Source organism: Topomyia yanbarensis, chromosome 1, assembly GCF_030247195.1.
Source record: "Topomyia yanbarensis strain Yona2022 chromosome 1, ASM3024719v1, whole genome shotgun sequence".
NCBI lineage: Eukaryota > Metazoa > Arthropoda > Insecta > Diptera > Culicidae > Topomyia > Topomyia yanbarensis.
This window is the reverse complement of record NC_080670.1, coordinates 208,763,571-208,782,967: the sequence shown is the minus strand read 5'-3', so window position 1 is coordinate 208,782,967 and position 19,397 is coordinate 208,763,571. Positions and strand designations below refer to the sequence as shown.

General features: G+C 39.0%; 1 protein-coding gene across 4 annotated transcripts in view; it reads right to left on the bottom strand.

Annotated features, from left to right (window-relative positions):
* LOC131690221 (uncharacterized) overlaps positions 1-19,397 on the bottom strand; it is a 79,919-nt gene that overhangs the window by 33,978 nt on the left and 26,544 nt on the right. For 2 of the 4 annotated variants that reach the window (XM_058975814.1, XM_058975829.1), the window contains exons 1-2: positions 15,813-15,955; positions 4,453-5,320 (exon numbers count right to left, since the gene is read on the bottom strand). The exons of 1 other annotated variant lie outside the window; for it this stretch is intronic. In XM_058975814.1, the coding sequence (XP_058831797.1) occupies positions 4,453-4,953 (501 nt within the window). In that variant the 5' untranslated portion in view covers positions 4,954-5,320; positions 15,813-15,955. Of the gene's footprint in view, positions 1-4,452; positions 5,321-15,812; positions 15,962-19,397 lie in introns of those variants that run through there. One more of the 4 variants, XM_058975822.1, reaches the window with a different exon arrangement.

The window sequence follows — 19,397 nt, the reverse complement described above, 5'->3', positions numbered from 1 at the left end:
GGTGTAAGTCTTATCATCCATGCTGAGACAATGAGACTTCGCCAGCATCTGGCTGCGCAATTTCTGGGCCCGTGATTTTCCCACCGTATTTTGTCGTTCATCACGATGCAGCTTTCTGCACTTTGTACATATGCAATCCCTCCCGGTCGTTGGTTCTCTGAACGAAAGACTTGGACAGATTAAACTTTTTCGTCACATCCCTGACTGAAGCATTGGGATTCCGCTTAAACGCTTTCACTACACGCTTGTGATTCTGATCACTAATAGAACATCCATTCTGACTGCATTTCTCCTGCCTTTCGATGCTCAGAGTTCAGTTTTCAGCGATGTCCACAGCAAACTGGAGAGTGTAAAGTTATGCTGTTCACAGCCGGATGTTTTTGTTTGTTTGTTGTTCTTACGGGTCCTTATTTGTGGTGCTGGTTGTTGGTTTGGAGGTACTAGGTGCAATCTGTGTTACTTCGCTGCTGGTACTGCCAGCGGGTTTTAAAATACAACACACAAGAGTTGACTGTTTGATTGTGTTTTAACAGAGCCTATGTCGAAAGCTATTTGTTAGTATCGATTGTAGCAGATTGGAATCTCTTGCCGGCTTTAGATAGGAAGCGATATGTTTGAACGGCCGCATTTTCACCTTCCGAACACTGTTGGGACAAAGTTTCTCCGAGTATCCTTCGTAATGGATACCACTCTTCCATTCATTCCACTCCGTATGTCGACATGAGTTTTTAAATGTGGTCTAATTTAGTGCTCGGTGCTAGGTCGAGTAAACGTACTTCAATTCAATCATTATCTGGGGTTGGTTTTAACGTTGTCATATTAGACGCCGTGATGCGTTAAACAATATATCGCGATGATTTTTTCTACCTGAGTTAAACTTACAAACGTTATCAGCACACAATTACGAGTGTGATGTAGCTGTAAGTTAGTCACTTTCTTGAGATTAAGCTCCATTTTAAATTTTAGGCGCTACTTACTTTAACTATCCCATGCACTGTAGGTCTAATACGAATTTACCTAAAGTTCATTGAAATAGGGATCTTTAATTTGGAAAAATTATCGCAGTTTTTCGTATGTATTGATAGCGGGCGTCCTATAGAGTACATCTATATTCAATATTCAATTCATATTTTTTATTTTTAAATTTAAAAAACCAAATTTAATTTGACTAGCAAACTGATGTTATTGTCCTGAAGGCAGACAAGCTAAAAAATGTTTTTTTTTCAGTAGTTTCGGGCGCAGAGATTAAAAAAGGATTGAGATATTAAATCACAGTAATAATCTGCATTTAAAAACGCCACAACCCGCATATTCCTAAAGATCCCTATTATGTAATATAGATCACTGTGTAGCCGGGGTCACGACACTATAGGTAGGAAGAATTGATTGCTTGCTATCAGTAGCTACAGTGAAACGATTTTTAGCTTGTATTCTGCGCAAGATGAGAAGGTAGACTGGCTAGGACGTTTACTATGCATCAATACATTTTTTTCTTCCAAAACTACGTTAGAGAGAATATCAAAAAGATCACAAATTCTTGCTATGGTATGCTTTTTTCGATTTGCGGCCTACGATAGAGCAACCATACTCCTTCATGTCCTTGTTGATTTAACCTTCGGTCCTGGTTGGACGATATATGTTGTCTAATATTTATAGGTGCACAGCGTAATCTGAACATAAGGAGTGCCAGGTTGCAGCATAAGGGCTGCCAAGTCACGGAGAGAATAATTAGGTGGTTTACCAAAGTAACCAATAAGCATTATATTGTAGTCTAATATCTGCTTTAGATCTACATATAGGGCTCTTAAAAAGCCGTTAAGCTATATACCCTGATAGAATGCTGGTATTGTGTCAGAAAAGGCGAAATATTGTGCTATTACTGTGCAGAAATTTACAGCACGTTTTTTTTACTTTACTAATGCTATTATAGAGCACCAGTATAAAAATGTCAAATTTGAAAGCCTAATATTGGCACTATCCATGCTACTAGAAAACTTCAATTGTAATTCTTTTTCGGTATGATGAACAAAAGGAAAAATACTAAAATACTGTTTAAAGTCGTTATTGACTTCTAATGCATTTTAATGAACATACCTAACAGAATTTCGCTCTTATACGATATGAATAATGTTCTCTGAAAATTACCTGTAGCAAGTCTCGAACAGAGGTACTTTGTCTCGTCCTTCACGGCTATATTACACATATTTGAATGAAATGAAATATGCCGAATATAATTTTTATGAGGAGTTACATAACTTATATATGCACAGCATTACGATAGCATTATATCGGCTTTATATTTGCTCTATAATGGCACTGAATGCACATGTATAACATACATGCTTTAAAGATCCTTGTACGCGTTGTATCGGTTTTATATTCGTATACAGTATATGATGCCAATATAGAGCTTGATTGCATTGTTAATGCTACAATGGAGTTTCAATGCAGTATTAGTGAAAATTTATAGCCAATATTGTTCAATGACTTAATGCTTATGATTACTTGGGTAACCACATTCTAACCACTTGGACACCTTTGCGAATTTCGGAGAAAGAAATTCGACTGTATACGAAGCCAAATCGTGCATTTGCACCTCGATTCCATCATCCTCAACACACATGGGAATCTTGACGTCAACGGTGTCATATTCAATAATGTAATTCATGCTGTTTATTGTTTGTGTGGATACGGAAAAATCATTTGTTGATCATATTCGTACAGAGATTACTGAAATCCTTGTTGTAACTGTCTTAACTTCCTACTATATACACGAAAATCAGGCAACAATAGAAGGTGAGAGTAGTCTACATCGCCGTTTAGCAATTTAACGACGAAGGTTGCCTGTTGAGTCTTGCGCCTTCGTCCAAGGGTTTCAAGGCCCATCAGCGACATCTATTCGCGAGGGCAAGACGAATGAACCTTTTTTGAACCCGGTCGATTCCACATGACGTCATTTGGCTTCGCCTGGACGAATTTTCCAAGATTGGATGCACGAGTGACTTCAGAAAATTGGGATCCGTGAAATGCTTGACTATTTTTGTGACGAAGCCAAGCTGCCGATCAGTCTTACAAATGTAAGACACAGAGAAACAGAGTTCTAGATCTAGTAAAACACCGTCATTTGGTATACCCTGCTCAGAACAGCATTACTGATATGGTAGTCGAATTTTATCGGCTTCGTGGAACAATGAAAAGTCATCACGGTTCATGTAGATATACGTATCGAGTAGCGCTTGCCGCTGAATGCATTCTTCCGCAGAATGCACCCTTGGCTGTAGATTATCAGGTCATCGACATATACGAACGTACATCTAAAGCTCAGTGAAGCTGTGAGGTCATTGGCAAATATAACAAACAGTAGTGGGACTAAGTTGCTTCCCTCTGGGACGCCAGATGTTAGTCAAGTACGATGACAACCACGATACTAGTCTACTCGAAGCTCCTGATCGTAATAGTTGGCTGAGCAGAGTGTTATGATCAATTCTATCAAAAGCAGCTTACAAGTCTTTGTAGATAATGTCGACGCGCGCTTTGTCTTCCACAGCCGACAGTCAGGTGGTAGTTAGATCCAATATGTTAGTGGTTACAGGCCTACCGGAGAGGTGGGGTGGGCACATCGTATTTGGTAAATCGATTGCCGATTCTAACTCGAAACAAGAGGCCAATGGCCCTAAAAAACTCCCCGAGAATGAATCCGTGCTAATCGTTTAAGATATAAAATTTTGAACCCCGTAAAATGTGTTTGCCGACAATAATTTCGAAAAACTTTGATGCGGAAGGAAGGCTGTAAAGCTAGTCGTTTTTCATTACATTGAATTGTTCCTGGAATGGAATTCCGACAAACCCTATGTTAAAGTTGCATTTTATGCCAACTTAGAATTTCCGAATTAATTTAACAAACGATAAATCTGTCGTGAGTTCTCGGCAGCCGGCTACCCAGAACAATAACCACATGATAATACTTCTATTGGTTGCATTTATCGTATCACTTATCAAGGTGAATCTAGATATGTATGACTTTTACCCCATCCCACTAACAAAAACTCCTGACAAACGTGGAGATGCAGAGGTATTACACGGTCTCCATAACAACGTTTGTTATACTAACGTTCTTTTCTTTCCCCGATTACTGTAAGGACGTGGTCGGCGCCGTTATTGACATTTCAAAGTATGGGACTCTCGAAACGTGCACATTGAGAGCGGATCCCAGGCGGCATTCGTTGATCCTCTGTGCAATTTCGCTTGTTCTGATCAATCATGGAGTGGCATTTGAGTATACATAGTATATACACGATTATTTGAGTATACATTACAATGGGATTATTTTTAGCAGATTATTAGATAAAACTTGAGAAACAAACTCATTTAAAAATGCGAACACCAAAAAGAACAATTTTCAGGCCAATATTTGAAGTATTTAAAGCAAGAAAAATAAATAAACCAACTTACATTTCGCTTCTTCTTGAGATAACCGCACATCTTGACCTGAGCCGCCGTCGAGGTCGAACCGCTCACCACCGACGGCGGCAGCGCCGACGGCAGCAGCTTCGGCTTGCTGATGGTAATGATGGCATGCTGCGGCTGTACCTTTGACTGCTGGGGTTGTTTAGGCTGGATCAAAGTAGGCGGCAATTCGACCGCCATCCCATCATCACCGTCGGCATCATGCTGCTGCGGCTTCTGCTTGCCACCACAACCACCACCACCACCGGTGGATACGGAATTCAATGTCATGGCTGTGACCGCCGCCACCACCGGAGATGGTGATAATGATGATGGTACTGATTTCGGTTCAACGATAATACCACCGGTGCCGGTTGTTACTTCTGTGGTGTGGGTCGCCGATTCGTCTTCTTCGGATGTTTGCTGCTGCTCTTCTTCGTTCGCTTCGTGATGGAGGCTCTCTTTAACCGACGATGCGTGCAATTTGGTCGTGATGAATTTCTTCATAGCCCTCCGCCCCCGCCACGCTTCTCAAGTTCACGACATGCACTTTGATTGTTTCTTGCAGTGCTTTTTTCTTCCTCTTCTATTTAGTTGCTCTACTTTTGCTGCATTTTTCAATCATTGCTAGAGTTGGTAAGATGTCTTTCTGTGTTTCGAGTTTTTTTTTTCTGTGTTTTATTGTTTCTTTTGCTCACTTCGCCGGTGCAGTCTTGCGCGAATATTGCAGTGCACCGTTTCGTAGTAACACTTTGTTCTTCTTTGTTCGATTTCAAGCTTCACTGATTGGCAACATTTTGTTGCTTGGTAACACTGCTCACTCGCTCAGAATACTTTGTTATTTTTTTATTCGTTTGTCCATCTTCACCGACAACTAGATACAAATTTAAAAATGATCATTCTTGCTTAACTTTCACAATAAACCCACTAAAAATAAGGTGTCACGTGAGTCGTAATTTTTTTTCTTAATTGCAATTCTTTCCGTGTTGCTGATCGAATCGTAAATTGTCCTACAACTTTCGCTCCGTGTCATAAAAGTGCAGTTTCTTGAACAAAACCCGCCTGACACACCGTACGATCGCGCTCGTTCGAAAGGAAGCGAACAGAAACGGGGAAGCAATTCGACAATAATGATCGCTCAATTATACAATTCTCAGGCTAGTGAGTGAGCCACCGGCGGCGCGGCGCCGCCATCGATCGGACCCTAATTGGTTTCGGGTACCAATAATATGCTAATTTCCATTTTCAAAACAATCAAACTGTCCTCTATACCCCCCGATCATGGGAGGATTAGGAAAGGATTTGAACACCCGGGCGCTAATGAAGAGTAAACATGTGTGAACACAACAACACAGCAAAAAAAAATGTGATCGGCGAAACGGTTTTTTGTTTCTCGATGCGCATACCTTGCGCTACCTTGGTTTGGGCACGCGAGCCTGAAAAGTGTTTGCTGCGATTTTACACACAGCTTACTACGATGGAGGATTAGGTTATGTGTCGATTCGGCGGAGGAAAAATCAAAGCAAGGCATTTACATAATAATCGTTGTAGAAATCCAATTTTTGTAACTGGCTCGCCGCTTTATAAAATTGGGTAATAAAAATAGCTAATCGTCTTAGAGCTTTAAATATGTGGTTCCACATCAGTTTATTAGTCAGGCTTGGTCCAATCGTTTTAAACGTCGATTTGGAGTATTTTTTTATGGATGGGACCGGAACTAGCGATGAAGCGAGTATTTGAGAAGAAAATGCACTGCCTAAATGTGTATGGGAACAACAATTGAACATTTCGGAAGTTTCGAGGAGGCCATGAGATTGCAATTTGTTAACACATGGGTGGGAAAGTGGCAATAAACTATACAGGCGCTAAAGAAAAATGGCTGCATTTCTATTGCAGTACGCGTCATTAAAAATGTAATTATTTTATCACCTTGATTTTATGTATGTTTTAGTATTATTTTCATTACTTCATTATATGTGTGAAAATTATCAACACATCGCTTTCAAGTGCTTATTGCACTTGAATGAAGGTGCGGTTGCATCACGCTAATTTCACGTATTTTCCCTTGATCGTTTCTTCTTAGTATATTGCCTTGTGGACGCAATCCAAAAAAAAAAATAATTACCCAAAATACACAACCTCCTTTAAAAAGTAGTTTTGTGTCAAAACGGCAAGTGCAAAATACTGTGTAAAATTTCGACCAAGCCCAAGAAGGTCGTGTCCAATTTAGGTTACTTCTGTCACGTAAATTAGATTTGTATTTGTTTTAAATTTGTCTCAAAAGTAACTACAAAATTGCCTCAAATTGTACCGAATTTTTCTCGAATTTGTCTTGATTTTTATTCAATTTACCTAAATATGAAGATTTCTGGAACTTATCCAATTTTGCTTGTTCAAAATAGCTGCCAATCTGTATGTTGAACAGAAGATTCAAAAAACTAGTGACATCGACTCAGTTTGTTTATAATTTTAGCTCAAAATTGCGTATTTCATTTTTAATTTACAAAATTTGTCAAACATTAGCCACCAAAATATTTACACAAATACATATTAAATGAAATTATTCCCTGAGTTCATTACATTTGTCAAAATTCTACCCCTAAGCTTGGTGTAATATTTGTGTAATAATTTTAGCAACAAATATCTGAAATTCTGATAGAAGTATCTGTGCCGCCCTGAAACTTGGAGTCAGTCGAGTAAGTACGGCAAGACGGTACTTATAACATTTTTCTTTGGTTAATTGGGCATCACTTGGGGGCCAATCTCAGTGTCGCCACGCCTGCATTTCTGAATCCATAATCAGTTAATAATAAATTATAATGGTCCGTCAATCATCTCGTTTTAAACCAATAAATATCATCGAGTTGAAATAAAAAAAATCTATCTGAAACCTGTTGCAATAGATAGTGAACCGATCAATTGCGAAGCTAAAATTAGCTTTTCTAGGCAATACTCCCACGACCGGCTGTTTGGAGTTCTAATTGCCAGAAAACATATTTTGCTCTCGGCAGTCGGATGCCCAGAGTTTAAAAAAAAATCGTAGAATGAAAACAAGATCTTTCCCAAGTAACAGTTGAAGTTTTATAGCATGCTACAAGTACAATCTAAGTTTTGTTGGTGGCTATAAAACTACCATAAAGCCTCAATTGTTACTAGGGTTGTTTTCAAATGATCGAAATCTGACATTTAGTAATCAAATTTTACAAAATGAACTATTTTCCTTGACTGTTAAACAATTAGTATTATAATTGTTACACTTTTTACCAAAATAACTTAACTCGATCGAACATTTCGAATATTATACAAGACTAAAAACGAAACCGTTTACCCTTCCGGGAAACAAAGTCGACCTAGTCCAAGATTCTCACATAATATTAACGATGATACACGATCGTGTGAGAAAAAAAATATGCTTCATCATAAGATAATAACCGCAAAAGTGGACTCAACTTGATGGCCCCTGCGAGAACTCGGACAACGGAAACGAGTTGGCTGTGAACGAGGAAAAGGAGGGGACACAAATCGGAAAACCGCCATCCGCTTCCATCCTCTTTTAGCACTCGTTCCAATCAGAACGACAGCAGCAACAACAAAGCACGGCGGCACATGATTCAAAACTCTACACGCGTGATAGATTGAGGTGATGGTGGGCACGAAGCGGTAATATTTTTATTGTATCTGTACTTTCGGTGAGAATGTTGGTTGGTGACACCTGTACGCTGTTGGTACTGAGGAAATAAGCGTTAGCGATCATAGAACAGTGCGAGGGGAAAATGTAGATGTTGGCTTACAAAACAGTATTAGTCATCATAAAGTGAAGCAATTCAGTAGTTGATGGGAAAATTTAAAACATGCAGATCCGCTAGATATAGTCAACGATTGTACTTTGGGGCTGGGGAACACTTATAACAGGTTTTAACCAAGTTTCTATCGAGATAACAGTTGAAACAAATTTAAATAAATTAAAATCGGTATACATGCGGGATAAAGTTCTACTTGGCTTTTTTCAAACCAATCATAAAAATTCCACACTTTCTGTGAGCAATAGAGCAATTTCCAATAATGATTCAGAAGTTTTATAGATATATCAACTAATTTCAATGATCAATGCTCCCTTGTCTACTAATCCGCATTTGATCTTATCAGAAAGTTGTGAAACAAAATAGATTGAATATTTGAAAGAAAAAAATCTTATTCGGCAAGCCATTTGTATATGCGGTTTGGAAAGTAAAGTATTGCTGTATAAGTTATCTCTTTGGATTCAAAGTTATGTATAAATTAATAATTTTGTGAAAACAAATATTCCTGACACTAAATTAGTGTCAGACTCTGATGAGGCGAAATCGAAACGCGAATTCCATAATTGATTAAATAAATTTGTCTCTAACTGTACGTTCCTAAAGTTACGATTTCTTTTACGATTTTTGTTATAACGATTCATTCTTACACCACATGGACTGAATTTTTTTTACTTTGGCCCCCTTCTTATCCATTTACAATTCTTGAAAACTCTATTCCGTTTCTGTTTTTTTCGGTCAAAAAAATATTCCTAAATCCATCAGGGTTCAGTATCCAAAAAATCACTCAATGAATTAGTCTAGAAAATTGAAGTGTTTTGGACTTCTATTCTAACAGGCTTCTCTACTGATTCCACTGACAGCAAATTTGGTTGAAGTTCCAACTACTCGCTTCTTGGGCAAGCGCCTTACTCTTTGTATCACCACAACTCGCTGCTATTCTACCTCTTAAAAAAATCCACCAACTCAGTCATTCGGCAATCTGTTACTTGCCAGTTAAATCACTAAACTGGACACTACGAAAAACCATGCGCGGAAGAAAGGAAAAACGCGGATTCATAATCGCAAATCTAGCGTCGAAAAAGCAAACCAAAGCAATCTCCGTAGGGCATTGCAAAAGAAACTTTTTTTTTGATTCTCAAAGCCCCCCCCCCTCCCATATTGTGACAAATGTCAAAGTAAGCTTAGATTCCAAATTTCAGATCATTTGGACAATTTTAGACCCCCGCCCACTTCGCTTGAAATTTTTGAAATTGGTACTATGGGAAAATATAGAGGAAAAATATACTAAACGCTATAACTTTTAAAGTAGATATCAGAAAATTACAATTTATACCTCTTTTTAAAGGAAATGACCTAAGTCTTTGAAGGGAGATATTCCTCTATCTAAAAAATAGGGGAAAGTGGGGTACTGGGTCATTTTGGCCCCAAAATCCCCTATTTATCATAATTTTTCTGCTTTGTGATGCAAATCATACATATTTTGGAGTTTTTCTAATGTGAACAAATCTCAGAAATCGAACGGAACCTTTTTGACCCTTGTCTGAATACGGGAAGTTGGGGTTATAGGAACTTTTGTCATTAATATTAAATTTTATAATGTTCTAGTGCATATATCTCAATTATTCTTCAATCAATTTTCATTAAATGTAGCTTGTTGAACGCGGAAAATTCTTATGAATACGACAAAAAATGAATTCGTTATCGGTAAAATTCAGAAACATCAAATTTTTGGACATTAACTCTACAAATTACTTTTTTTTCGTTAAATGTCTTAATACCTCAAATTCCCTTATTTTTCCAGCATGGAAACTTTTCTCATGCGATCCGGAAGCGTATTATACACTAAAAGTAGTAAATTTAATAAGAATTTTGTTGTTAATATGTGCACTTTTATGATGAGAATGTGAAATCGAAGCTATATATCAGATAATTTGATGTTTCTGAATTTTACCGATAACGAATCTATTTTTATTGTGTTCCTAAGGATTTTTCACGTTTAACAAAGGTACACTTTATGAGAATTGATTGAAGAATAATAGAGATATATGCACGAGAAAATGATAAAATTTAATATTAATGACAAAATGCCCTACAACCCCAACTTCCCGTATTCGGACAAAGGTCAAAAAGGTTCCGTTCGATTTCTGAGATTTTTTCACATTAGAAAAACTTCAAAATATGTATGATTTGCATCATGGAGCAGAAAAATTATTAAAAATAGGGAATTTTGAGGTCAAAATGACCCAGTACCCCATTTTCCCCTATTTGTCTAGAAACAGGAATGTCTTCTTTCAAATACTAAGGTTATTTACTTTAAAAAGAGGTACAAATTGTAATTTTCTGATTGCTACTTCAAAAGTTATAGCATTTAATATATTTTTCCTCCATATTTTCCCATATTACCAATTTCAAAAATTTCAAGCGTAGTGGGCGGGGGTCTAAAATTGTCCAAATGGTGTGAAATTTGGCATCTGAGCTTACTTTGACATTTGTCACAATATGAGAGGGGGGGCCTTTGAGAATACAAAAAAAAAAAATTTTGCGATGCCCTACTCCGTATATACCAAGTCCTCAGTATAGACGTTAACACGAATGACCCACAAGCAGCTGCCAAGGATTCCCCACTGAATAAAGGAATCTCCGAGCGCAATTGTTTAAAAAAAATTGTTTATCTACTGTATAACCATATACCTCGGATTATTATCATTGAAACGTTTTCGTGAATCGTTCACCAAAATGTTAGAAGTTCACTTACATGATTTGTACTCCTGACGGTGAAATTAAACGATACATGCAAAGATAAGTGGATACCGTCACAAATGAGGAACTTCCGCCCGGGTGTTCCTCATGGTGTTCGTTTGATGGGAATGCTTCCGACCAAGTCAATTCTTTCACAAATAACCATTTCATTAAAATGAACCGAAAATTACCCATATGATCAGACAACGCTTGTCACGCACACAATGCAGACCCCTACGTGGCCGTTCTGCTATGTCAGTAAACCTTGTGCAGAAATTGTTACGGGAATTCTGACAAATACAACCAAAAGCAGCACACAGTCTGCGGACCAGGCAGTAGCTAATAGTCACTCAACAATGATTGCGTCCAGTGTCTCTAACCCAACAACCAGCACCAATAAAACAGAAGCAGATGCCGATGGAGACAAACTTACAATAGCGACTCATAAGTCCAACAGACAAATAACATCCGACCGTAAATAGCACTAAAGTACGGTACTGGACGTGAACGATACCGCGAGATAAGGCAGACTGATTCATCCCCCGTGCAGTGCAGTGAACGACGTAGCTTCACTGTCAGAAAAGAAGATCTCAACAAGCAGCAGCAAACTGTGTCAACAGGTCCCAAAGGATTGGCGGTATAGATGTGTTATTTTTTCCACGGCTCAGTTACGCTAACGCATTGAGCCGTGTCGAATAGGTGATAAAAAATTTACATGAATAAGTTTGTCGGGAAAACGTCATCCAAATGTTGGATAAAGTCTGGGACGGCTTTCTACATTAACTCTCTGGAAGTAGCGTAGTATGAGTTGTACGCTCAAATATGAGACGCGTGTCAATGCACCTATTTGCAAGAGTGCGTGCACGAGGCATTTCACGAGACTTCGTTATGCCTGACTTACTGTACGCAATGCAACGCTACTCAGTGATCTTCAAATGTAGAAGTTTTCTTTTGGTCAAAGTACGGTTCTAGGGCCAATGGTATGGATGCTGAATAAATCGTGATAGATTCACAGAAATCTCATTGAATGATCGATAATTTTGCGTTTTATCTACTTCTGACCAACTCGACATCGGCCCGCCATTGGTGTGATGTTGGTCCGGAATTAGCCCTATATCGTTCCGATTTTGTTCTAAATTAAGCCTACATTATGACTGACCTTCATTTGAAATTTATAACGAAATCGTATGCGATTTGTCGACAATTTACATGGAGAAAACTCACTAGCTCACTTTGTTCAAAATTTAATAATTTCCTAAAAAAAGTTGGGTGCGCAAAAAACTTGAGCTTGATTCACTAGAGGCCAACCCATCGAATATATTCACAAGGTATCTTTGCAGGAATTGTTCATGTGAATAAAGCCCACAATATGATAAAAATTTAAAATTAATATTCCTTTCTATTATCGATTAGGGAACTAACGCACAGGGCATCGATGTGCCTGAGGAATACGCATAGTCTTGTCTGAGTGGAATGATGACTGTTGAATCATGTGTGAGGGTTGAGATTTGACGGCAACTTTGTTTTCGGGACAAACATATCCGGCAAATTCGAACGACATTTAGAAAGGTCCACTTCTTCATCTCGAGAGAAACTCAACAAAAACTTTGTAGCATTTACGCTTAGGTAAAACTGGGACACAAAATGAGCAAGCCTATATTTCAATGAATAGTAGTTTCCTCTAAAAACAACTGATGTGTTCAATACTTCTCCTTCATCATCAAGGCCGCATCGAAGATGGTCGTGGCCGGCAATGACGATTCTCCTTCTATTGGTTTATTGACTCGAAAGATAGAATGCTCATTCCCGAACATTGATCTTACGAGCAAGATGAGTTGGACTACCTATAGGCAACATGATAAGGGCTAGTATGCAATCTACGCTTCACAACGCATCTATGAATGTTGTTCACGGTCCGATGATCTGGATTTCGTAATCGTGAACTAGTTAACAAATGCTAAAACAGTTTTGATAATGTTTTGTGAACTAGTTCACGAAACTAGAAATATTTTTCATGGATCCATACATGATCCGTGAGCCGGTTCATGATTCCTAATACATTAGTCACTATTCGTCATTCGTGTCCGTAAAATAGTACACAATATCATAAAATATTCGTGGATTTGAGAACTGGGTCGTAATTCCTAGCATATTATTCAAGATCTATCTTGCGCGCTTGTGGAATTTAGAAGATATCCCTAATAATTTTCACTTTCATGCAACTCTGCATATGGTCTTGAAATTTTCACTTGAACTAATTTACAAAAATTGGAATATTATTTATGGATTCACTATTGTCCTGTGCACTGTTCCATGCAATATAACATAGAGCAGTAGATATAAGAAAACCATGAGCACCTCGACCTTCGTTATTCATTTGATGAGATTCAGTGTGATGTTCGGAAAGAAAGCGAAAACTGTGCTGAGCGCCAAAAATACATTGGAAAGTCTCAAATCGTTTTCATCAAATAGTTCAAAAAACCATAGATACCACCGATCGGTTATACATTCATGATCCAGTGTCAAATCACACCGGGTCAAAAATTCGATTTTTTTTGCAATGAGAACCAATTAGTGCGTAATGGCACAGTACCTAGCTTAGATTAAGTTAAATTTTCATATTTCGGATTCATCCCATCAGTATCTAGCACCAACTTTGAGCCATTATGTTCATCAGTATCTAGCACCAACTTGGGGCCAGGTACATTCACACTGTTCTTTCGTCCCGATATATCATTCGGGACCAACCAGTTGTTTTAAGCATACACACCAGGGTGGCAGTTCTTTTTGTGATGTTGGAATTTTGTCCAACGCTGGTCAAAAAATTTGGTCAAAATTTGAGCAATATCAGACCATATTAACACGTTCCCTAAAGCGATTGAGGTGTTATATGGGAAATACATGTATTTTTTCAAAGAAATCGAATATTTTCAAAGCTTGTTAGAGAATAATAGGCAAGGTTTCAAACGAATAGTTTTCAGATTCTTTAAAAAAATATTTTTGAAAATATTATACAGTGAAAACCCGTTTTTATCAACCCCTGAATTTTAGGCTGATAAACATATATTATAAAATATTCTTCTTTAGTCCCTAGATATAGCCACCCAAAATTAAAAGAATTTTTTTTTTGCATATTTCGGATCCCTAAGATAAAAAAAAATATGCACAAGAAAGGATTTACTCGAATTCAACTTCGTTTGTCTGCTAGAGCCCATCAAACTACCAATTATCAATTTCCATACTAAGCTGATAAAATCGGGGGTAGATAAAATCGCTGGTGCTGAAAAAATCGGGTCTTCACTGTATTATAGAATATTATTATTAGATTAGATTATTAGATTTCAAGTTTTTTTTCCCTGAATTTTCATTTTTATTTTATTCATATCCCATAAAAGTTTTTTTAACTTTTCATAGCATGTTCGAACTCTATCAAATTTCAAAAAATTTCGATCACTTTGAAAAAAGTTTTGAGTTGAGAAACGTATGCAAAAATAATGTAATTTCTATATAAAACTTCAATCACTGGATGACGTGTTAATATTATCTAATTTTGCTCAAATTTTGCCCAAAATGTTTTTGATACCTTGATTCCAACATCGCAAAAATAACTGACACCCTAGTACACACAAGTGATATGGCTGTTTGGGTTTAGTGTCTAACTGGTGTCCTTGTGGTGCTAGCTTAGTTTTATCGGCTAACTAGTCCCATGCGATGAATTCGAAACATAAAAGTCCAACTTTAACCACAAGGAGCCTTAGGGGGAAGTGTTAATGGTGTTTTCGTATGCTACTAAACTGTGTTCGATATTAGATAATAAAATTGAAAATGAATAAGAAAACGTGATAGAAATCTCCCGTTAAACATTCTTGATAAGATATCACGTGATAAGGACTGATTTGAGGACATTTCTTCACATGAACTTACTATTTTAAAATGACTACAATACACTTGATTAGTTTTGTTTCAAGTGCTCTAGGTTTTGAAACTGACAAAAGAAACAATTGTCGTAGGCAGGATTCTAAAACCATGAATTATGCAGTTGGATAATTTTGATCGCTTCCAAACGCGTTCACAGACCGACCGTACCAGCAGTAGTTGCCCGTGTAAAGTAACTTCCCGTACGAAAAGCAAATGCATCAGTCATGATCTACCATCAACAATTCCCCCACACCCCACATATCCCCCGCCTGTATCCCACAGCATCCATCATTGCACATATGCAAACGAGCCCCTCCGGTAATCGGTTAAACGAATGATGAGAGTTATTATAGCCGCTTATATAATTCCCCGGACCAGCACCAGCAGCAGTAGCGGTAGTAGTAGCAGCAGCACCAGCAACAAAACGGTTTCAGGCCCCATAATAATTACAAACGGCGCACACGTTCCTAGCTAAATTTTAGTCCGGACACGGAGGGCCCGCAGATTTCGCACGATCGGATCTTCTCGCGCACAGGTCAATCCCACAACAAACGCACGCACTTCGACCGGCACCTTTTCCCCCAACCACTAACTCTGCGTGTCATTAAAATTTTCTTCCCATGGTCATTCCGGTAGATTGCCGCACATTCCACAAAGTTTGTGCCTCTTCACACTGGTGGGCCAAGGTTTTTTTTTGATTACTATTCTAATTTTCAACTGCACTTTACGCCGAAATTTATTTCTCTTTGTTGGTCGCGAACCACTTTCGGCGGGAATCAACGATTAGCACATTTTAGGCGGACTTCGACCTCCGCTCTGAATCCGACGCGGACACGATTTCACCCCGCGGCAGACGATGGGTGACACTTTCTCATTTTCGAGTTGCGCTGTGTTTGAAAAATTTATCACCTTCTTCAATGACGCTTAATTTCAGCAATAGCCTACTATTCCAAATGAAACAAACAAACCAACAACAAAAAAACGCTAGTCAAACCGTCAAGTTGCGTTCAACGAACGATCCATCGCTGGAAAAAAGCGGTCTTGCCACCTCGAACATGTGTACAAAACTGAAGCAAGGTGTACACAAAACATCAAATAGCCAATTTCCATCGGCTGCGGCAGCAGCAGCAATTTTTTTTTTCATTTACAATTTTTGTTGCTACGATGGCATCCATCCATCCGCTGTTGCACGCCTGCCCTTCCTCTCTCTCTCTCTCGCTGCTTTTCCGAACCCACCCTCGTCGAGTCGAGTTCTCGTCGAGAGCGGGGGGGCACTCCATACTGCACAATGGCCACACTACGGCGCTCCTAAGGCTCGGTTGACTGAGTTTCGGGGCTTGCATGGGTTACCTCTTTATGCAGAGTGCTGCCTCCGCTACCTGCCAGATAGGTTACCTACCTACCGGTCTACCTGTTGAATCTGTCCGGGTCCGCGTTCGCGTCCGCGAACCCGCGCGTGTACTACCAGCAGGGCCAGAGGGAGAGAAGCACAACGATTTGAACCGCACCTGAAGCGACGAACGGTCTGTTTGCAGATTCATTTGGCGTATTATGCGGGTTGTTGAAATATTTTTTTTTCGCTGTTTATTTGGAGGAAATAGTCGCCGGGTTGGTGTGCATGCGTAATATCGAGCTGCTGGTTCGAGGGGAGAGCGCAGAAATAAGGAAAAAGTGCACTGCTGAATGGTTTTCGTCGAAAGTTTGGGATTCCAAGGGTACCGTCAAAGACCGCACTTTATTGGGTTTTGCTTTCGAATGCGCAAAAAATGACACTAGTGGAATTCATTTGTGTAGGAAGCTACTGTTATGAGGTTTGTGAAGCAATTTTAGTTGCGCAACACGACAAAATGTTTTTTAGCTTTAGTTATAACTTCATGAGATATTGCTTAAACAATTTTGTGGAAGTTTTCATTATTCCAAAGGGACCATTCATAAATTACGTAACGCAAAAATTGCCCAAAATTGACTCCCCCCTCCCCCCATGTAACAAATTGTCACAAATTCATCCATCCCCCCCTCCCCTATTACGTAACAAATTCCCAGAAAAAAATTTTTTTCTTCGGTGAAAACATGTTACGTAACGATCTAGCTAACTCCCCCTCCCCCCTATGTCACAACATGTCACAACTTGTTGTACCCCCTCCCCCCCCCCCCCTAAAAGCGTTACGTAATTTATGAATGGTCCCAAAGGATATTCAATATCAGAGCTTTCTGGACTCGACTATTGTACTTCATCGAGACAAAGTAGGAAACTATAAAACCGCTGTTTGAAAACGATTTGGGCAATTGAACATAAGAAAACGATACATCTATCATAAATTCTCGGCAGCCGGCTGCCCAGAGTCATGAATGCAGAGAGAGTTGCATGGATCGTTTCACTTATTAAGGTGAATCCAAATTTGTAAAACTTTTTATCCCATCCATAACAACGTTTGGCACACTAACATTCCTTTCTTTCCCCACCCGTTTATCGTAAAAAGTGTGGTGGGCACCGTAATGGGAATTTCAAAGTGTAGACCTCTTAATACGTACACATTAAGGATTCAGAGCTACCCCCAGTTTCCATTCGTTGATACTCTGGACAATATCACTTTTCTGGTCAACCACGAAGGGGAAGCTGTCTGGCGCAGGACCGTTATTTTGGCAAAAGTGCAACTGAGAATTCTATCGCCAAAAAAGGCGAGTCAATTGTGTGTTTTCCATCGACACGGCGCAAAATTTTCTGTATAGGAATAGACTCCGGATATACCTTTCAGTTGGAGTCATAAGCCCACCGCGTCGAATATTCCTCGCTTTCATCCGTTACATTTCGATTGGGCGTTCTTTTAGCAATGTTCAATAGAGAACTCATCGATGTCTCTCTTGTTAAACTATCGACAAACCGGCGCCAATAACCGCTTTTTTCATGTGAAACACGAAAACTTTCGGTACTCCACTGCCCCGCTTTCGAAATTCATATTATTTTTCGCACTTTTCCGCATAAAAACACTCTTGGCATAGCATACCTACTTTAGAATATACGGGAAACCGACTCAATCTTCATAGCTGATTACGGACGAAAGAGTGGATATGGTATATTATACAAAGGTATGGTATGAATTATTTTATGAATCATAAAAGAACAATAAATTGGATTGATTTCACCAAATTTCGTTGGATATATCGCAACGGGAACAGGCTTCATACACCACTGTTCTGCCACATTATCCGTGCAGTGTTTAACCATCATATTCAAGGCCATGTGCTGTATTTGTTGACCACAGAGCGTTGTTATGTTTGTTCTAGCTCTCAATAGCGGTATCCAAATGCACTGGAATAAATCCGGCGTAAGCATTTCCGGGCAAGTGGATACAGATTTTTTCACATCTCGGATTTAGGTGTCGACTAAACGACAGCACGTTTTTTTGTCCTGCTCTATCTGAGTAAGCCGTGCTATTTGTCGGAGTCGTGGAGAAGGTACCGTAGGAGTGACGACTTGCCTCGGTAAAACGTCAGACTTGAAGGGTCCACCAGGAAATGGCGGATAAAGAGGATATGCACTTTCTTCGAACGACACTGCTGCGTTCTCATGTCATTAACAAATCCTGACGTCCTGATGGTGTAATGATACTTGGAGTGCAGGATCAATGCCGAGTGCACAACTTTTTCACTTTTACGATGAACTTGTTGTTTCCACCAACAGACTTCTAAATAAGAATCACCTTTTCAATTTTCAGCAGTAGTATGTATATAAAATCCAGAATTTGTTGGAAACTAAAAAAATGACGGCAACGAAATTTTATACGCATGGCTACTACGATCAATTTCTAGTATATCCTTAGAGACGTTACTTGACCCGAAATTATTTTTCTTTTTCGCATCAACACACTTTTTATCCCAAAATTAGTCATGGAATTTACGTTCCGATTTTGTCTCGTCAGAATCCGACACTAACTTAGTGCCAGAAATAAACTAGCACCGATCCCATCACAGGTTCGGCACATGTTTCGTTTAGGCTTGAACCGCAGCATCGATAATCAAGCCTGCGAGGAAGGCGTATTCTTTGTTCGGAGGAAGCTCCTGTACCGTGGCTGAGATCTCACTCTCATATTTCTTCCTATCAATGTTCGAAGAATTGCTGCAAGAAGTGATTGAGGATGATGATCAGAAATATCAAAGGCCTCGAAGATCCAGTTCACTTCGGCAGTTCTGGCTGACTATCTGGTTGAAAAATTGAGAATTGTGGTTTTTGCTTTGTTAGATAGTGCTGGAAACTGCTGTATGAATTGTAAATTTCCAAATTTAGTAGGAACTTGTTGCTCTATTCGATTTAGTTTCACTACCGTCACCACCAGGGATATCTTAGGTCATTTACTAGGAAGTTGAGGAAATGAAAAAACCCATTTCCTAGAACTACAAAATTGAGCAACAGAAGGTACTTCGTAGAAGTCTTCAGTGTCTGTCTCATTAGAAGCCAAAAGATCAAAGCACCTAGAGCGTTCTTTTAGAGATAGC